This window comes from Erigeron canadensis, chromosome 6, assembly GCF_010389155.1.
Source record: "Erigeron canadensis isolate Cc75 chromosome 6, C_canadensis_v1, whole genome shotgun sequence".
NCBI classification, from domain to species: Eukaryota; Viridiplantae; Streptophyta; class Magnoliopsida; order Asterales; family Asteraceae; genus Erigeron; species Erigeron canadensis.
The window spans coordinates 11,149,100-11,168,988 of record NC_057766.1 but is presented as its reverse complement, the minus strand read 5'-3'; the positions used below and the strand labels follow the sequence as shown (position 1 = coordinate 11,168,988).

General features: G+C 35.3%; 2 protein-coding genes across 3 annotated transcripts; one reads left to right on the top strand and one right to left on the bottom strand.

Annotated features, from left to right (window-relative positions):
* Nucleotides 1-5,779: 5,779 nt before the first annotated feature.
* LOC122602840 lies at nucleotides 5,780-9,097 on the top strand. Its single transcript, XM_043775445.1, has 3 exons — nucleotides 5,780-6,121; nucleotides 8,145-8,327; nucleotides 8,709-9,097. Exons 1-3 carry the CDS (start codon nucleotides 5,870-5,872, stop codon nucleotides 8,865-8,867), a joined length of 594 nt encoding a protein of 197 aa, XP_043631380.1. The 5' UTR covers nucleotides 5,780-5,869; the 3' UTR covers nucleotides 8,868-9,097.
* Nucleotides 9,040-19,677, bottom strand: LOC122602839 (transcription factor E2FB). 2 transcript variants are annotated; one of them, XM_043775442.1, is made up of 14 exons: nucleotides 19,291-19,664; nucleotides 16,710-16,902; nucleotides 16,553-16,612; nucleotides 16,386-16,471; nucleotides 16,225-16,313; nucleotides 16,049-16,100; nucleotides 15,406-15,458; nucleotides 15,267-15,317; nucleotides 13,765-13,813; nucleotides 11,054-11,119; nucleotides 10,893-10,969; nucleotides 10,074-10,293; nucleotides 9,874-9,940; nucleotides 9,040-9,483 (listed from the first exon to the last, which is right to left on the bottom strand). In XM_043775442.1, the coding sequence occupies exons 1-14, from the start codon at nucleotides 19,447-19,449 to the stop codon at nucleotides 9,338-9,340; spliced, it is 1,368 nt and encodes a 455-aa protein (XP_043631377.1). In that variant the 5' UTR covers nucleotides 19,450-19,664; the 3' UTR covers nucleotides 9,040-9,337. The 2 variants fall into 2 exon arrangements, with proteins under 2 accessions (XP_043631377.1, XP_043631378.1); XM_043775443.1 differs by having other exon boundaries at nucleotides 9,364-9,493; nucleotides 19,291-19,677.
* Between the last annotated feature and the right edge of the window lie 212 nt (nucleotides 19,678-19,889).

The following is a 19,889-nucleotide window of genomic DNA, read 5'->3' as shown; positions in this document are numbered from 1 at the left end:
CCCAAGCCTCTAAGTTGATTAATTAGGCCAGTAAATCTGGTATAAGTACCAGTTAAACTTTCATTGGGAAGAGCAAAGAAGGATTCATACTTCTTGTTGAGAGCAACCTTTCTAGTGACAATGGTGTCATTTCCTCCTTCAAACTGGAGAACTAATTCATCCCACATAGATTTTGCACTTGGAAATAGCACAAGAGTAGGAATTAGTTCCTCAGGTATAGCAGAAAGAATCATGTTTTTCAGTTTGGTATCAAGATCAACCAATCTGCGATCCTCATCTGACCAATGTTCCTCAGATTTTTCCCTGGTGCCTCTTCTCCCAGTGGGGTCGAGAAGAGGGCTAACACCACTGGACATGGGTGTATATGGCCCATCCTTAAGGATTTTCAACATATACCTCTCTATCCCACCAAAATGCAAGAGCATTCTAGCCTTCCATGTACCAAATGTCTCACCATTCCCATCGAATTTGGGAACAGGAGAGTTGGAGTAATGTACATGAACGTGGTTAGCTCCAGGAGTAGGAGGAGGAGGAGGAGGGTTAGTATTTAAAGGAGTAGCAATATTAGGATTAGATTCATTTGGACCAGAACCATTCTCACCTTCAGCAGCCATCGAAGCAGACCTAGGTTATAGAATTGAAACAATTCAACCTGCCTGCTCTGATACCACTTTTTAGTCCCAACTATCACTAGATGGGTGCTGAAGACACCTCTATGTCGATGGTGAGTGAACTTTGCAACACAATCGATTAATCTGGATGTGACCAGTTTAGTTTGATCGTGTACCAGGTTAACTGGAATTAAGTATTAAAGTGACAGAATATTAATACATGCAATAATATAAATGACGAGTATATAAACTGGTGAGACAATATGTAATTTTCAAGTGTATTTTATTTATTACTTGTTTAAATAAAATACAAGGTTGTTGCGGAACCAAGATAATACAAGAATGTAAATATCCTAACAACCCATGAATTACAATTGATCTAAACTTGGAAATTCTCCTAAACAATCGAAACACTTAGAGTAGTGAAATGTTTCTTTTTGCGATTGAGAGAATATTGCACAAGTTCACCAATATTGCAGAATATATGTATTTGCAAAGTTCTACAAACAGCTTGTGCAAGGACCTCTATTTATAGTCGAAGATTGAGCATGGGGATCTCAACTTCAATGTACAAATATGGTTGACAGCACACAAAAGTATTGTTTAAATAATCCTTTGTGTGTGTTAAATAAAGTAAGACAAAAGGTTACTTTATTCAACCACTCTACATCTTTGTATCTTTATCCAAAGACAATATCATTGTCCGGTTAAAAGGATGTAGAGTAAAAAGGTCCTCCTCGTAATCAGTGTAAAGCTTTGTAAGAGCATTTATACTGGAGGATTCTCCAGTTGATTGATCTGGTTGATTGTCAACTGGGCTTCGCTGCCATTGCCAATCTCTATCTTCCATTTGTTGTCTTTGACTTCAACTGGAAGGTCTTCAGATTCTAGTCGTCTGATCTCAACTGGAGGAAGTCATCAGTTGCTAAACCTGTACAATGCAACTGGACTTCTAATATTTCGGACAATTCCTCATGCTCTCCAGATGTCACTGGAGAGCTCCAGTTTAGTTAAAACTGGACCTAACACTTTGGATGAAACTGAATCAAATTTATATTTCTTTAAAAGATCTCTAACATACTTTTCTTGATTTATAAAAATACCATCACTGGTTTGTTTTATTTGAAGACCCAAAAAGTATGTCAATTCACCCATCATACTCATTTCATACTCAGATGACATAATTTTAGAAAACTTATCACACATTTTATCATTTGTAGAACCAAACACAATATCATCAACATAAATTTGTACAAGTAAGATATCACCTTTATCATGCAAGATGAATAAAGTGTTATCTATTGTACCTCTAATAAAACCATTTTTCAGAAGATGTTTAGTAAGAGTATCATACCAGGCTCTAGTTGCTTGTCTCAGACCATACAAAGCTTTGTTCAGTCTGTACACCCAGTGAGGTCTTTCTTCATTGATGAACCCTGGTGGTTGATACACATACACCGTCTCTTCTAATTCACCGTTCAGAAATGCACTTTTGACATCCATTTGATAGACTTTAAATTCATGATGTGCAGCAAAATCTAAGAAAGTTTTGATAGCTTCAAATCTAGCAACTGATGCAAAAGTCTCATCAAAATCTAAGCCTTCTTCTTGAGAGTAACACTTGGCAACAAGCCTTGCATTGTTTTGAATGATATGACCATCTTCATCCATCTTATTTCTGAAGACCCATCTTGTCCCAATTGGTTCTTTCTTTAAATTACTAGGACAGGGAACAAGCTCCCAAACATCGTTCCTTTCAAACTGGTTGAGCTCATCTTGCATAGCCTCAACCCAGCTTGGGTCTGCCATAGCCTCGTCAATCTTCTTCGGTTCAATCAGTGATAAGAAGCTGACATATAAGCATTGATCGCTAGTGGCTCTTCTGGTTTGACCCCCTCTAGTGGAATCATCAATGATTTGATTGATTGATGAGCTTTTGTCCACTTAGAGTATTGACCAGGATGTACAATTATATCAATGCAAGAATTCCTCTGAGTAACTTCAAGAGGATCTTCAGAAATTCACCCAACTTCAGGAGTAACTTAGAGTATTCTTGGGTTGCTGTTAACTCCTCGTTATTGAGTTTATTTGAAAATTTATTGGTTTAACACGTATTCAAAAATGGTGTTGTCGGAAAATTCATCGGAGAAGATGACCGGAGTGTAAATTTGCCAAATACATAACATAACCATGTTGTTATATGTGGCTACATTCGTATGTCATTATCCCTTAAACTATTTCCAAATTACCTGTTATAATGTGAAGTACCCGGTAACATACATCACATAGGCCAAAAAACATAAGTGTATTGAAAGGACTGGACTCGATAACCGAAAACGCAAAAAAAATTTTTTTTTTTTTGATATACCCCCACTGCGCCGTAGTGGGGTTGAGCACTCCCACTGCGCCACAGTGGGAATTTTTGAACTCAAGCCTGGAAAAGCCCCACCGCGCCGCAGTGGGTTTGACACACTCCCACTGCGCCGCAGTGGGAGGAACAAAAATTCTGCACGTGGGATTCCACTGCGCCGCAGTGGGCAAAACCACCCCCACTGCGCCGCAATGGACAACCTGATCAGCAAGTCAAAAACTCATTTCAACCTTGATCAAACTTATAACCTTCAAATTGTAAAACAAGCATCTTAAAACACATTCCAGAGGTTTACAACAACTTCATAGACACATTTTAAACATAATTACAACATCAACTTGTTTCAAAACCCATGAACACCATCAATGGGTCATTTACCCATTTTGACACTATTTTCGTCCAAAATGCAACTTCACAATTTGCTAAAAACTTTACACCTGATTATCTACACAATTTTAACAAAAGTATGACCATCAAATCAAAATGTACCAAGAGCCATGAGGAGAGGGATTTCTAAGCCTCTTAACCAAAAGTTAGTCATTCATCCAAGAATGACCCAATACCTTCAAGTCTTGCAAAACCAACTTCAAGCTCTAATCAACCCTTTCAAATCAACTACACTAGTTCTTTCTTCCGGAACTACCTATAAAAAATGGTAAACAACTAAAATATAAGCAAAGGCTTAGTGAATATATTTGCATACATTTATGAATATACTTGTAACCTATGACACCATCATGTCACATTTACATGTTCACCTTGCACACTAACAACACATATATGGATCCATATAAGCTAAACAATCATATCGATCACATCTATCGGGATTCTTAGGCCCCGGAGGTTCTTAGGCCTCATAACGCAATGCCCCACATGGGCTTATGCCGCATCAATCACCACACATGGATAAATAAACTTCAACATGATGTGGTCGATACCACACATGGACAAAAAGGCTTCAACATGATGTGGTCAATTGATCCAACATATACATAAAGGTATGCAAATATACTCACCTCCTCCGCAACTTGGAAAAATAAAGCTAAAACGATTATGCACAACAAGCTTCAACCTATGATCATCACATAAAATGCATAAGCTTACATTCACAACTTGACTAGCTCAACCTAGTCATACTCAATCACTAGCCTTTCTAAACCCAACGCAACCCATTTTTCATTGAGTTACTTTCATTTTCAACAATCACAAAAGGTAGTTCAACCTACCATTTTCATCATCATTTCAATAACTAGAAAAACTCATCTTTTCTCATAAACTCAAATTATCACATGAACTTATCAATTTCATAATCAAACATATCATATAATTCAATGACAACTAGGTTAACTAAGGAATTGAGAAAAATTCATCCATAATAAATTTATAGCAAAACCTCCAAATTAACAATCCTCAAGAACCCTAATTTCTCAATAACAATTAAAAATAAGGAAATAGAAATCAATACCTCAACAAAGGAAGATAATAGCTTAGTGTTTTCAATTCACAAATTCTCCCCCTTTTTCTCTTAAATTTTCGGCCACCACCACCCTATTCCACTCAAACCCTAACTTTAAATTGCTTGATAAAGATTATTAATGATGATGGTTAAGATGATTTTTATTCTTGAATTAAAGAGAGAATTTCTTTGATTTTTGAAGGAAAAAGATGAATCTTGCATGAAGAAAATGGAGGTGAAAAGAAAAAGAGTGAGTGGAAGATGACTCCAAACAAAATTGGATGGCTGGCACATTTTGGGGGTGCCACGACCCACTTCTAATTTTGTGGGTATTTTACCCGCTATCCGCTAAAGTTCAAACTAAATTAACCCCATAACCAAACATTAAATACTAGGAAATTAATTTAATGTCAAAACTATAAAAAGGGGTTAATTTCTTTTACCTTAAAATCTTTAGGGTGTTACATGCATACATCACATAGCCACCCGAGTAGGTCACTACATTACATAACTATTTTGTCACATGTAGTTATATTCGTATGTCATTATCCCTTTTTACAACAAAGCATATCTCAAATCAACCATGTTTTTACTGAACAATGTTACTTTCACATTTTAGCAAACGAACTTACTTATTTTGTTTCGAGTAATTACGACATGAGAAGACATATCAACACTAGCCGCCGACAACGCACCGCTCGTATATACACACTAGCCTTGTACCCGCGCGATGCAGTGGGCATAGGAAAAAAACGCTGGTTAATTAGCGGTTCCCGCGCGATTACCGGATCACCGTACCTATAGCTATGTGTGTTTTAGACGGCGGAGACGACGACGGTTTTGGGGGGCGGTGGCTATGTGTGTTTTAGAGGGAGACGATTCTGAGGGGATGTATGTGTGTGTTTAGTTTTGGGGGAATGTATGAGCGTGTTTTTTTGTATAATATGTGAGTAACTTCTGGGGAAGGAAAGAGAGACAAATTGGGCGTTAGGTTTTCTTAAGAGTATTTTCGATACTTCAGGATTTAGGTGTTTGGTGGTAGTATAAATTAAAAAGATAAAATAAGGAATTTAAAGGTAGAGTGTTTAATTTGGAGATGAATAGTTTGTTTATATCGAGAGTATAGCTGTATACATGAAAGACAATTTAAAATGCTTGGTTGAAGATTTCGATTCTTTCTCTTTTATTTTAAACATTTTCTTATAACATTTTTTTATTTTAAACTTAGTTTTGATACTTTATAGTTCGTGGCTAATTAATGAACACGCCGGACGTATAACTTGTGGGGTTGGTTGTTTGGCTACTTTTTGTCTATACGGAAGAAATTTTGACACTTGTTGTCACAAAAGAAATCTTTTTAAAAAAATACTAAAACAAAAGAAAGAAAAACAAAAGGTCTAGATAGAGAGATAGAGTACATACAGTGTAGCAATGGCAGGAGTCACACCATCTGCGTCATATTCAGGCTTTCTTATCAATAAAAGAACAACATTCATCAATTATTCATCTCATCCTTCTTTATTATTATCAGGATTATTTACCAAAAGAAAAAACCAATGCGGTGGTGTTAGGGCTATCAAAGAAGAAACAAATAAAAAAATTAATAATAATAATAATAATTTCACTTCTTCAGAAGCAGATGAAGTCACTCAGAAGTATGGCCTTGAAGTTGGTTTATGGAAGGTAGTGTCACCCTTATCTATTTTCATTATTCCCTTATTCATTTTCTGACTTATGTCATACAACGTAAATGGTTGTGGCTAGGGGTAATTACTTGGTCTTTTAGGGTGAAAATACCTAGAGTTCAAATCCTAGGAGGAAAAATATATAACCCTCGCGCCCATGAGATTCACGACTCCGGGCTACTCGCAAAGTGAGTGCTCGTTTGTAATATAGCACCGCTCTGTTTTTGGATCGTGATGGTTACAAAATGTTTTTTTTTGTGTGTTGTTATTATTACTATTACTATTAGTAGTAATGAGGTGGTTAGTGTTGCCAAACTTTCTCTATGACTATGGGCATTTTTGGCAAGAGTTGTTTGGGAGCTTTAGCTTTTAATTTTAATAAATAAGCTCCTATTGTGTTAAAAGCTTTGTTTGTATACAATTAGCTTTAACTTTTATTTAAAGTAAAAAGCTACAAAATGAAACGCTACTTGAAGTAGCGGTTTCAAAAGCTTTTAGTTTGGATGAAGCTTTTAATGCTTAAAAATTACACAAATACAAGCTACAACTACCGGAGTACCGGCTATAGCTAATTTTGCCAAACATACCCTATGGGTGCGTTTGGCAAGAGTCTTGTTGAAGCTTTCCGGGGCTAGAACTTATTATGACTTTGAACAAAACCTATGTTTGCCTGTAGCTTTTGGAAGAAAAACCTAGCTTTAGAAACTCTCAAAATTAAAACCTATTCAATATAAGGTTGAAAAAAAAGTTACGTTCAGCTCTAGCTCCAACTATGTTTGTCAAAACATACTGATAGGTTTGACTGACTTGGGTTATACAAAACTGTTGGACATGATCAAAATCTATCTCGTTATAACCAAATAAATCATATCAAATATCCATGGATTTGCAAATTGTAAAAATCAGATCATCATTTTCAGAATGCAACGCTCAAGTTATGCCCATGGTAGGAACGGAAGATATTTTCTTGTGGAACTAGAACTTGAATCTGAATTTGAATTGGCAAATAGTAAATATTTTACAGTTGTTTATTGCAGCCTACATCTTGTAGGAACACCATTCAAGAAAATAACATTTTATTGAAGAACATATTCGATTTACAATGAAACTACTAGTAACTATAAAAGCAAGAAATTAAAATTACAGAAAGTAAAGAAGAAAGAACAAGGCAAAATCGGGCTGAGGATATGGTTAAACCAAGGTCCCTTAAAACTGATTTTGGGCCACCCAAGTGAACCCGTTAGTTTTCCAGGGTACAACAGCCAAAGCAGATTGAAGTGAAAGAAGGAGAGGAAATGATCTGGTGAATCCAGATTGAAGTGAAGTGTTGTTATTAGTGTTGTTGGTTGAACCACTACAACAATCTATTAGTAGTGGTCAAGAGCTTGAGACCAGGCATCATCAGGTGACACCAAGTGTGTTCCACTCGAGCCATGGAAGCCACAATGGAGCCGAGCCGTGCGCCACTAGAACGCCTCATCGCCCAAGCCCCGGTTCCGGGCCCACTTGGGGTGTAGCTCTTATAAGGAATTATTATTCCTCCAACACTCTTTATAAACACACTTAATGTTTATACTTCTACCAATGTGGGACAAACCCACATTAGTTAAATACACTTTCAACTTCATTTTAACATATCTATTAACTTGAACATTTTATGTTATATTATTTAAACATATTAAATAATAATTAGACATAAAATTTCCAACACATCTCTTACCATTGTTTTATCAATTCCCTGGAAATTCAACCAATTTCTTATAAGACATTAAAGTTAGCTATGTCCTATGGTACAACTTTATTTTCACATTTTTATAAGTTATTCGATATGATATTATATATCTTAGTCAGATTTAATATGGTAGTTATACACCTTTTTACTTTTTTCTTATCATGTGTTACTATGGTAGTCATGAACAAAAATTTATTTTGCACAAATGCATACCGATTTTGTAGTTGTGTTAAGATTTTGATTATTAGAGATGCGTAGCAACATGACTGAGTTTTGTAAAAACTTGTAGATATTTAGCTCAAAGGATGACGATAACCAGGGGACTAAATCAAAAGGAGATCAAGCCAAAGAGCTCTTGGCTAAATATGGTGGAGCATATCTAGCCACGTCCATCACCCTCTCCTTGATCTCTTTTTCCCTATGCTATATTCTCATTAATGCTGGTGTTGATGTCCCGGCGTTACTGCAGAAGGTAATAACATCTTTACAAGTGCAATTGACAATGTATCATCACTGTCTTTTTATCTTCTATTATGATACGAGAGTGTGAAACATACTACTATATCACATTAATTTTCTGCATATAGGCTGTATTCATGTAAACATAACAGCAACTTGCTTCTAGCGCTTCCAATCTAGGAATTAAATGGATGTAGTTTGCTATTTCCACTTGTAGGAAAACCAAATTTTTAACAGAAATGGAATAAATAGGTTAATTACTGTTATATACAATATTAGCATAATTTTTAATGAATTATATATTTGCCAATGATCACAAAAGGAAGCCTTTATTAGTAGCCTGTGTGTTCATCCATGCAAAAAACTCATTTTGTATGTTTATACACATTTGCAGGTTGGAATTTCAGCCAATGAAACTGGGGAAAAGGTTGGAACTTTTGCATTGGCATATGCTGCACATAAAGCCGCATCGCCTATAAGATTTCCGCCTACTGTAGCACTCACACCGATAGTTGCTAGTTGGATAGGCAAGAAAGTTGATAAAGATAACTAAGTAAACACTCGGTGTGTTGTTGAGCAAACATCACTGTGGTATATATATATATACTTGTTTCTGCAGTATGTATGAATAGTATGTAATAGTGTTACCGGCTTAGCTATTTTTGTACAAACAAGTAAATTCTCGGTGTGTATATGAATAGGATTCAGTGCCAGCACAAAATCCATATTGTACAAAAAATTTCTCAGAAATCATTATCTGGACAATAACTATGATGATACTTAGATTACTATGTTACAGAACCTGCACAAAGAAGGCTACAAACTCAAGTATTTACAAAAATACAACCTAAAGATGTGACCTTACTTATTGATAAGCATTCGGCTAGGTGCTATCGTGCACATACATGTAATTTACGACTGAGTACACTTACACTTCTCCGCTCTCCCACTAGTACGCCCTTATATTATGTTGAAGGTGTTTTGAAGGGTGCAGCAAAAATTTTTACATCTCGCGTTTTGTGATCATCCCAGACAGTTTGTCCCCGTAGGCTTTACCTCGGGATTCCCTTGTAGAGCATCTGAACATGGTGTTTGGGGATTTGGTGTGGTGACTCCAGCCATGACATAGTCATCATGAAGCATGCCCATATTGTTCCATTCCACAATGGCTATTCGTTTCTGAGTTAATGAATACAATGTCGGCCAGATTTAAAAACTAAAAGTGGATTGAACTTGAGTTTTACCCACATAGAAAAATGATTAGTGAATTGAGAATGGTCAAAAATTCTTAATTTGTACTTGATGCAAAAAAATCTTCAATGAGTTCATTCTTAAATCTTAATATAATAATGTTACCAATAATGTTATTTATGTGATGATATTTGACGTCAGATATCTCGAAAGAAAAAAAAAAGAAAAAAATAAAACTAGCCAAAATACTCAGATTACCTCAAAAACTACCTAGTATTCCAATCGTGTGACCTGCCCATTGTCACAATTCAGAATAATGAATGAGAGAAGAGGTAGAATAGAAGTACTGAATAAAACAAAAAGGATACTTTCTGTTCTCCATAAATCCGTGATGCTAACATCGGGATCTGACAAAAACAGGTAGTCTGCATCACTCTGCAAAGACCAATGTAATAATTCACTATCTTGAAACTGATTATGCCAGTGTCGGTTTGAACTTGATATGAATTTGACGTGCTTTAATGATGCATTCAATGGGCTGTAAAAAAGATGATTGATAATAACTTACATCAACATCTGGAACGATCTTCATGATCCCACTAACAAAGTCCTCTGATGCATTTACATCTGAACATGTTTTAGTGTCTGTTAGTTGCATCCCAATCTCGTGTCGTTTTCTTGTCTCTGTTACTATTTCTATAGTGGGAGTCTCAGACATCGTTGATATTGTAGGAATGCTCAAGTTTGCCTCAGTACGATTGATCTCCTCAAGTTTCTCTTCAAATTGACTAATATAAAGCAAAATGTGGGCAAGGAAAAGATAAAAAAAATTAAAAAATTAACCAAATTAGAGAAGCAAGCAAACAAAAATTTTTTTACGAGAGCACAAAGAGGAATTGGGAGTAAATAAGAGCTCTCATGCACCCTCTTTAACTCTAATGGGTCAAACAGGTAAATAGAGTAACTTGGCTTAAGTGAGACTAGGCAGAAAAAAAATATGTTTTTATTGAATAAAACCTCCTGTAATTCAAAAGATTAAACTATTGAATACATAATCATATTTGATACACAACTTTTTTGGACATTCACTATTTCAGATCACCCGAGAGTGCTTCAACATGTACAAAAATAACTACCGTTTAAACATCGTTATACAACCCGCGGACCTGCCATTTAGCCACCTCTACTTCAACAAGACCATAGCAAAAGAAAAAGAGATGGTTGTGGTGCAAAAAAATGTAAATATAGCGGAGACAGAATTCAGTGACATCTAGATGGGGCCCGGGTTCAGCAATTCCAAGTTACAACTTCCAATGGCTCAGTTTCTAGCTTTAGAAACAAGCATAATTTGGATCGAAGGCACAAAAAAAAAAAAAAAAGGCAGTACCTGACAAGGTAAACATCTATAGGGCCCATTGTACTCCTTAGAACTATTCTGTACCTCCTTTGAGGATAATCAACAGCCTGGTTCATGGAAATCTTGCTGTAAGCTCCATTCATGTATTATACACAATAATCATACCATTTACTTATACACTTTCACTTTACCTCATCTGGATCAGGAACTTCTAGCGTAGTGCCATGCGGGGCTTTAATTGCAATCAAGGTTTCATCCTGAACCCAAAAACCAAAAAAGTTCTATCACGGGAAGTTAGCTGGCACTTTCAACAAGATCACATGGAAATGGGTCAACTATGGCTGTATCTTGTCAAGAGTAATATATAACAAGTTAACAAAAAAAAAAACAAACAAGTCACATGGGCAACAGGTAGGGGTGTACTAAAATACATACACCAGCTTAAATTGTTTATTTTGTACACAGAAATAAAAGATGTATTATTTATTTTGATTATAGAGTTTTTCTAATCATATTTAACATGTAAATTATCTAAAAAAGAAAAAAACAAAATACACACAAAAAGGTGTCAGGTCAATCTAAAACATTCACACTTGTACTTAAAAACAACCCATTTTGACTGGTTGCCGAATCCACCTGGCCTGCTTGTTTTCCACCACAAATGATGATATTTACTTATGGAAAACATAAATCAACGTCACCCAATTTCGCACTAAGGGATGGGGGAGAGAGTATGAGGGAGGTGTGAGGTGGACCCTCTTATCTCTACCTGAAGGTAAAGAGACTGATTCAAAGACCTCCAGGTCAGGTTGAATGTGAGTAGGAAATTGCAAGTATAGAGTATGTCAAAATTGAAAAGCATATAAATATCTGATTGTGTGAGGCATACAAGTATATAAGTTGATTGTCCTACATTTACAAGTAACTAACAGGACTTAACAGCAACAAAGCAAAGCTTACGAAATTTTTTTTATTTTCCATGATAAATTCTTTATTAATGTATAAAGAGTTACAAAGAGTAATGCAGAAACAAGGATTAGAAACTTATTCTAACTTTATTACTCTCCATTGATTAGAAAATTTAAGCACTTAGGATTCAAAGCTTCAAACACTTCTTGTAAAAAACTTTAATTGTCTTTGTGCGAAGTGGAGTGAATGCTTTCTTGAATTATACAAATAAAATCTTTTCTTTTCAAATGTTCCAACTTCCCAGAATATTTACAAAGTCGTTGTTACCACCTTTTAGACCATTTACAAGGGTCGGTGAATGAATGGAGTGAAATGCATTCAAGGTTAGTGATGGGTTACCATGGACCAGTGAAGGTAAAAGGTGAAACACGATCGGTGATTTCATTCACCGACTTCCTTTTTTTTCTTCTTTTGTAATTTTTATTGTTTTGAATTTTGATTTATTTTGATTGGGTATTTCATTATATTGTAAGCTATAGCAGGATATTAAATTAAATAAAGGTGGGGCCAAATGGTAGGTGATGGGTTAAGGGGGGAAATGGAGAAGGTAGTAATGGTGAGATGGTGATGCTAACATGGCTGGAAAAAGTGAAGGTGAAAGGGTTGAACGGTTAAGGATGGTCTTATAAGCACCATGCATTAAATGCATGGGAGTGGTAGTTGGAACCATGTGCAAAAGAAAGGGAACCAAATTGCTACCTCCTCAGTACTTTCCAAAAGTCCAAAAGACTTGTCTAACAAACAAACAAAGTAGGTGCAAAAAGAAAAGTGACAGCACATCTTAGAAGTTGAAAAATTTATCAAGATCATGCAAGAGAAATGATAGTAGCATTGGATCCCAAGGCTTTAACTGCTGCAACTGCTGCTAATCTATCTAAGATCAAAGCAACAACTAAACAGGTCCAAGAGCATGAAGCAACAGTGCAACACAAAGAATTGTTGCTAGGGCCCCTCTTGAGGCACTCATGGATTCTGATGATGCCATCAGAGAAGAAAAGGCCTAAGAAACTTCAACTGTTGGAAAAACGTACAACCTCCTACGTCAAGCTGTTGGAAAATATGTCTTCTTATTTTGATCATGCTAGGAACATGGAAAGCTATTTTGGATTTAACAACTCCGTGTTAAAGATTGACTTTCCTAAAACCAAGATTGTGAAATCAAAGCTCAGCTAGAAGAGGAAGGTTGTTAAACCTGAAATCCTTAAGTCAAAAACTTTAATGCCCCATGGCTAGTGATGGATAATTGAATACAAACCTCCTTGATGGTGCTCTAGTTGGTAATCACGGTGATGTGATTAAAGAACCTGAGCATGGCATATTCTTTTAAACCTTTAGTAAGAAAGCAGGTTCTTCAGTATTGATTATCTAAATATTACTACCTCAAAGACCCTTCTTGCCATGTATAACTGCTACATGAATACCAACAATGATGTACTAGTTTCTAGTATGTTGAAGAACTTATGAATAGGAAGGATGAACGGGAACCCATTGAAAAGATGTATAGATATGAAAGCTAGATAGCTAAAACTTAATGTTATATTTCATTAACTTTTCATTTATATTCATCTGTTGTTCATTTAATATATGAAAAGATGCGTGTATGCTCATTTAAACTTGTATCTATTTAGCTTGATTATATAGGGAGAGATTGTTAGTCCTAAAACAGGACTCAAGATTTAATGATTTAAGATAGTAACAATCGCCGATGACACCCATCAGCAGCATTTCGTGGAGTTGATATGTTAAGAAAGTATCATCAAGATCTACCAAAAGTCAATAATGATACTTTATTTAATGGATGAACTTTTAACTCATTCAATTTGGAGTCCAATTTGGGACTAACACAAGCATACATGCATATATGGGCATATAATCTAGTATGCTAGGTACCAAATCAGTAAACTGTTACCCTAGATGAAGTAATAGAACGTACCCGGAAGCAGGGTAAGTTCTTGATATCTTCTTCAGTCACAAAAAGGAACCTAAAAGATAAATGTATAGTGTGGGTTAGTTTGTTATAGATATGGATAGGTTGAGAACATCTCTTTCATATCCGGGATAATTTCGCATTAGATTACTGTTGGCCTGCAACACCTAATTTATATTAAGTGGATTTACAACTAAGGTGAGATATTTAAAAAAAGGGTTTATTACGTGAAGCGCCCTGTGGCATTGCTTTTTCACAAACCATCCCTTTGAGAATTTGAAGACACTACACATCCCTATGGTTGTCATTATTTTTCCCAAAACACCCTTTTGTCTAATTTAATGGATCTCCAAAATTGTCTTTTTAGCCTCATATCTTCTTCCCCGAAACCAAAATTATTTATATATCTACTGCATATATATATATATATATATCTTTCCTATCAAAGTTGTCCTACATCTACCCATCTGGCATCCTCAGTTCGAAAGCCACCATAGATCCATGAACAACAAGTTATATGTCAGGAAACAAAACCAAAGTTAGCTATAAATTACTAAAAGGAGTATATAAACCAATGTTTTTCTCACTGAAACCCAACCTTAGCAAATATCTTCAGTTTAAATAAAACCAAAATGATTGAAACTATTAAAACAAAATAGTTCCAAAACCGAGACAACCAAAATAGTGAAAACTCGAAAACTCACAAAACAACCATATAAAGCCAATATCACCAAACTTCAGGATGAATCGCAATATATTTTGGCGTTTGTCTTACCCTTGTCTTGACGGGACTGTTGTGGTTTAAGTTGTAACAGCAAAGATGGTGAAGCTTTATTCGATAACCGTGAATATGGTTGTGGTGGTAGATGATAATGGATGATTGATTTTGTTGGGGTTGAGACAAAATGATATGGACTGTGTATTGCTTATTGAGAGAGAAACGAGATGTGGGATCCGGGAGTATGGTAGGGAATAGTGAGAGAAAAAATACATAAGAGGTTTTAATTTGAATTATTGATCTATTATTTGATTATTATGAATGAACACTGTTCGGATGGAATTAACATGAGAATTTTAGTGATGTTTTCGTAAGTTGTGATGGATTGATTCATTTATATGCAATGTATACGTTTAGGTGGATGTGGGACTAGTTTAACGATGAAGATGGGCTTATTGGGATTGAAGCGGGTAAGATAGATTGAAGAAGGTTGAAAACTTGTGGAAGAAGATAACAGGCTAAAAAGAAAGAAAAAACCTCATGTGCTTAGCACATGAGGGAACTTAACAGAGATCCATTAATGGAGTTGGAAACGGCAACCATAAGGATGTTATAGACAGAAGGGTGTTTGTGTGAAAATCGACAACCATAGGGATGTTATAGACGAGAGGTTGTAATTGGAAGGGGGGGGGGGGGTGACAACCACATTCGTGAAAAAGCGGCAAACCACAGTAACGGTTTGTTAATTTAGAACAAAATACATAGACTCTCGAAATGATAAAAACCTTACTTCTGATTATTTTCGTCTTCACTAAGGTCCCTTAGCCTCTCCTGCATTTCTCTGCAGCAATTTAACAATTAATAAGCATTAGCATTGCTAAAATGATATTACAACAACTTCATCTATGTATAGATATTTAGTGTATAACCTTGTTTGTTCATCTAATCTAAGCTCCTCGGCCAAGAGATTTTCGACTTCAGCCTGGTTTTGTAAAAAGAAATGAAAAAAAAGGGTCAAAATAACCTTAGGAAACCAAAATCATAAATATGTCTGACATATGAATTACATCAAGTATGACAGATGCAAAGCATGAGGATATATGCCCAAATCATTAATAAAAACCAAAAATATTTGTTTGGCGTGGTAACAAAAAGATAAAGATTATTATTAGCAGGTCACCACCCATGGGTATCAATGCTGCTTAATCATCAAGTATATGCAAGATGGCCAATTAAGACTTCTCACAGATGCTGCCAAGTACCAGCTGGATTGACCAGAATACACTTTTTGTCCAATTAAAAAAACTTAACATGCATGATTCCAAAATTAATACTATTATGTTTAGAATAATAATTACATAAAACTTCAAATACGGTAATATAACAGATTGTACGAGTCAAAAGTACACTTCATCTAACTTACAAATCATTTAACCCATTCAGCCCATTTATCAGTTCCCTTTTTGGTTAAGTTTATTTATTTGGCCGTTTCAGGAGTAATAACAATCTGAACTATTTCTATAATATATAAATTGGTCAAAATTACCATTAACGCTGAGGCTAAACTCTTACCTGTAAACTAGTAACATTTCCATCAACCTCCCCGTTTGATGCATCAAGTCCCCTAGTTTCACCATTCAACTTGTCAGAGAGTAGCAACTATTGTGATAAGCAATAAATGATAAAAAAAAATAGCAAACTAAATGAATTTTTTATCATTGACATAAAATACAAGAAACATGTCATACTTCCATTGAATTCTATTCTTAAGCTTTTTCTCTATGAGACCAATTCCTTCTAGCACATTTGTTATATCATAGATCCGCCTTTTTTGTACCTGTGCTAATACAAAGAAGATTCAGTTAAGAAACTTTGACGGAGTAGTTACAAAGAAAGAAAATATATATACCTCTAATGTTTCTGCTGCTTTATTTAGATCAAGCATACCATCTTCTGCATGTTTGATAAGGTTGATGAACTTCTTTGTTAAAAGACCTGATATGACAAATCATGATAAATGCTCATAAACACAAGATGAATAGACACAAAGAAAAAGTTTCAGAAGCTATGTACTACCTAGTGAGCTATCATAACGACAGGGACCAACTGAAGTCAGATTATGTCCTGCCGGAGAATCTGCATTGTTCATAAAATGTCTCAAAACTTAAGATTGTTAAAAGTAGTCAAGTGTTTACAGTGAGTAAATAAAATAATTTATACACGTGAGGCTTACCAGCATTGGATGCAGGAGTTTGTGATCCAGCCCTATTGGACTTTCCAACTCTTGGAACTTTTATTGCTTTTGGAACTTTTCCAGATACTGGGGTCTGTAAAGGATTACTAACAGCTAAAGTGTTTCCAGGAATAGGACTCTGTTCCTTAGATTCAGCTTCAAATGCTGCAGTGTCCCCCTTCCTCTTTAATGGCTAAGAAACAATTTAATGCATATATCAGTATATAACATTCACAATCATCAACTTTGTTAAAGTTTATAACATCATTAATAAATATACTATGTATTAATGCTGCAAACATATAACAATCGACCATCTAAACAGTGAAGATGAATTAGCAGATGAAGCCTCTGCACATTAGAAATTACAGCTATAATAAGCAATTTGAAGCATATGTATATATGGCCAGCACAAAACCCTTTTTAAGAGTTTACTATCGCAAATGAAAATGACACAATTTACAATGTTTGTATTGCAAGGGATCAGCAACGTCTATTTCCAGCATATTTTGGAAATGATAGTTACCACAAAATACACATATTCCAAAAAGGAAAAAAAAAAAAAAAAAAAAAAAAAAAAAAAAAGATAAAAGCTTTCGTACCATAAACATTCACATCTATCATCTACTGCCATAAAATAACAGACAAATCATTTCCTTAAAGAGCCTACTATCACCAGGTTTATTAAACAGAATGGAAATCCAAAACATGCTGCTTATAAATGCCTACACATCCGAATATCTACGTTTTTTGAAAGCGGGATACTTATAAGCGATTGTGGATTCCACGGTCCCTTTTCACTACCAAATGCCAGAAATTCATTCAAGAGTAATCTTATACAAGTTGCATGTGGTCGAAAAATATAGTATATTGTAAGTGCTTAGCTTCTTATGGATGATTTCTGTCATGATCTGGTCCTCCTATCAACAAATAACCGAAAGAATGTATACGTTTTTTCATCTAATATTGTTTTGTGGATACAATCAAGTTTTATCCAGAAAGTCAAAAAAGTAGTAAGAAAAAACGCCGCTACATTGTCTTCTAACTTCTTCAAAAAGATTTTTGCAGGTCGCTTAAAGTATCTTCGTCCCTACCAATTATATACCTTGTCACCAACACCACTGCTGCTAGTAACTGGTATTCTGGCTTTGATGGTTTCTTCCCTTGTTTATAGTTTAACTTCTTAGCCTATACAAAATTGTGAGAAAAACATGATTGAAACTATGAGACGAATTCAGTCCATGCCACTGAAAAAACTGAACCTGTCACTCTCTTATTCACAAAGGTTGTGATTTACAACTGTTTTCCTTTTCTAATATGACATGAAGTAAAAAGGAAGCAGTCATTAACATACTTAAATTTCATTTCAAAGAGCTCAGGATCGAATTAGGAGTTTCATGGATAAAAAGAAGAGTGACGGAACTTAACAAGTAGGAAGTTGAGTGTAATGCATTTGAAGCTGCGACCGCAGACAATCACTCTTGTCATGCATAAACAGAACAAACTTTCCTCCAAGAAACATGGCCTTTTTAAAGTAATTAACAAGATTAGTGTAGTGGCATATCAACTCTTATTGCCTAGTGGAGCCCGTTCATCTAGGTTTTCATGTGTTTTCAGCTCAAGCCAATGAGCCATGCAAAATTCAGCCATTTCAGGCAGATGTTTTACCCAAATGTAGCACTGAAGGGTCACTACTAGCAATTCCTACCAATATTTTTTACAGAAAACTGGGAAAAGTTAACAGTAAAGCTTATTTGTTGTTTCAATAGTCTAATAGTATTGAAAAAATGATGCTACTTGGGAGCTTTATCACAACTCAATTCCCTTCTTTTCAAAAAGCATTTTAAGGAGAGTAGGCTGTTGATTCAATAGTCTAATAGTACATGAAAAGCGGCAAGAGAAGCATGTAAAGCAGTGAGTTGGATATCGATATTATTGGCAGGAAAAGCGGTTTAGAACTTAAGGTTCGCCTCCTAGCATAAAAGCTCTAACCTTTTCATTTAGCATTGATATTAAACATTTGTAAACACTCTCGCGCATCACGTTTCAGTACTGATATAAAACCATATGATCTGCCCGAACTGTCATGATGTCATCGACTCTCCTCCTATCTGTGAGAGTTGTAGATCATTATCAAGTTTTGAACTTTGTTACCTCTCCACATTGGAACAAGTACCATTCCCCTATCTAACTACATACTTCATAAAGCCAGATCCTTAAAGATATTTCTACTCTACCAAATAACACCGAGAAAAAAACACGCAAATATCACAATTTACACAGCTTCATAAAAAGCTGATTAACCTAAAAAAAATGAGTGCCAGCAGTAGACCGAAATCAACATCTCCGGCTCGAAGCATACGAATAGGGCATTCAATTTTAACAAAAGCTAGCTAATAATCACTTAAATTTTATACTATAAAGGAAAGCAATATAAAAAGCAGAAATGAGAGTTAAATTATTAATTCAGTAACTAACTATGATCAGACATATCAGATCTCATCCTACAAGTAATTAATTAATTAATTAATTAATTAACATAAAACAAAAGAAAGAAGTCAAAAGATATAGAGAAACGTACAGGAAGAGGGGGAGATTTGACAAGGATGCCTTCGGAAGGAGGAGAAGAAGAGGAAGAATGAAAGTGATGATAATCGGAAAACGGCGGCTGAGGCTTCATTGTAGTGAATGGAAGCTGACGTTTTATATATGAAGAAGGATTACTACTGTTTTCTTGCATGATGATCTTATTATTATTATTCAGAAGATGAACAAGAATTGAATTCAATTCAATTGAAGCAGGGAATTTGAGATGGATTAGGGTTTGGGTGAACTAATTATGATTATTATTTTGGTAATTAATATTAATAATTAAAATATGGCGGGAATGGAAGGAGGGGATGGAGAGATCTGGTTGGTTAGTTGGGGGAGAGATAGGAAGAAGAAGAAGAAGAAAGTATGATATGGAGATGAAAAAAAATGAATGATTGATTTAGAAATAGCGGGAAGAGAGAGAGAAAAAGAGGGGAAAGAAAGAGTGATAGAAACGAGGAGGGAATTTAGTTCGGATGTAGATATGGAGGGAACACCAACCTCTCTCTCTAGTCTCTACACCTGTATCTCTACATCATTTATTTTTTTTTTCTACAACCGATATGAATATAAATTTTGTTATTTCAT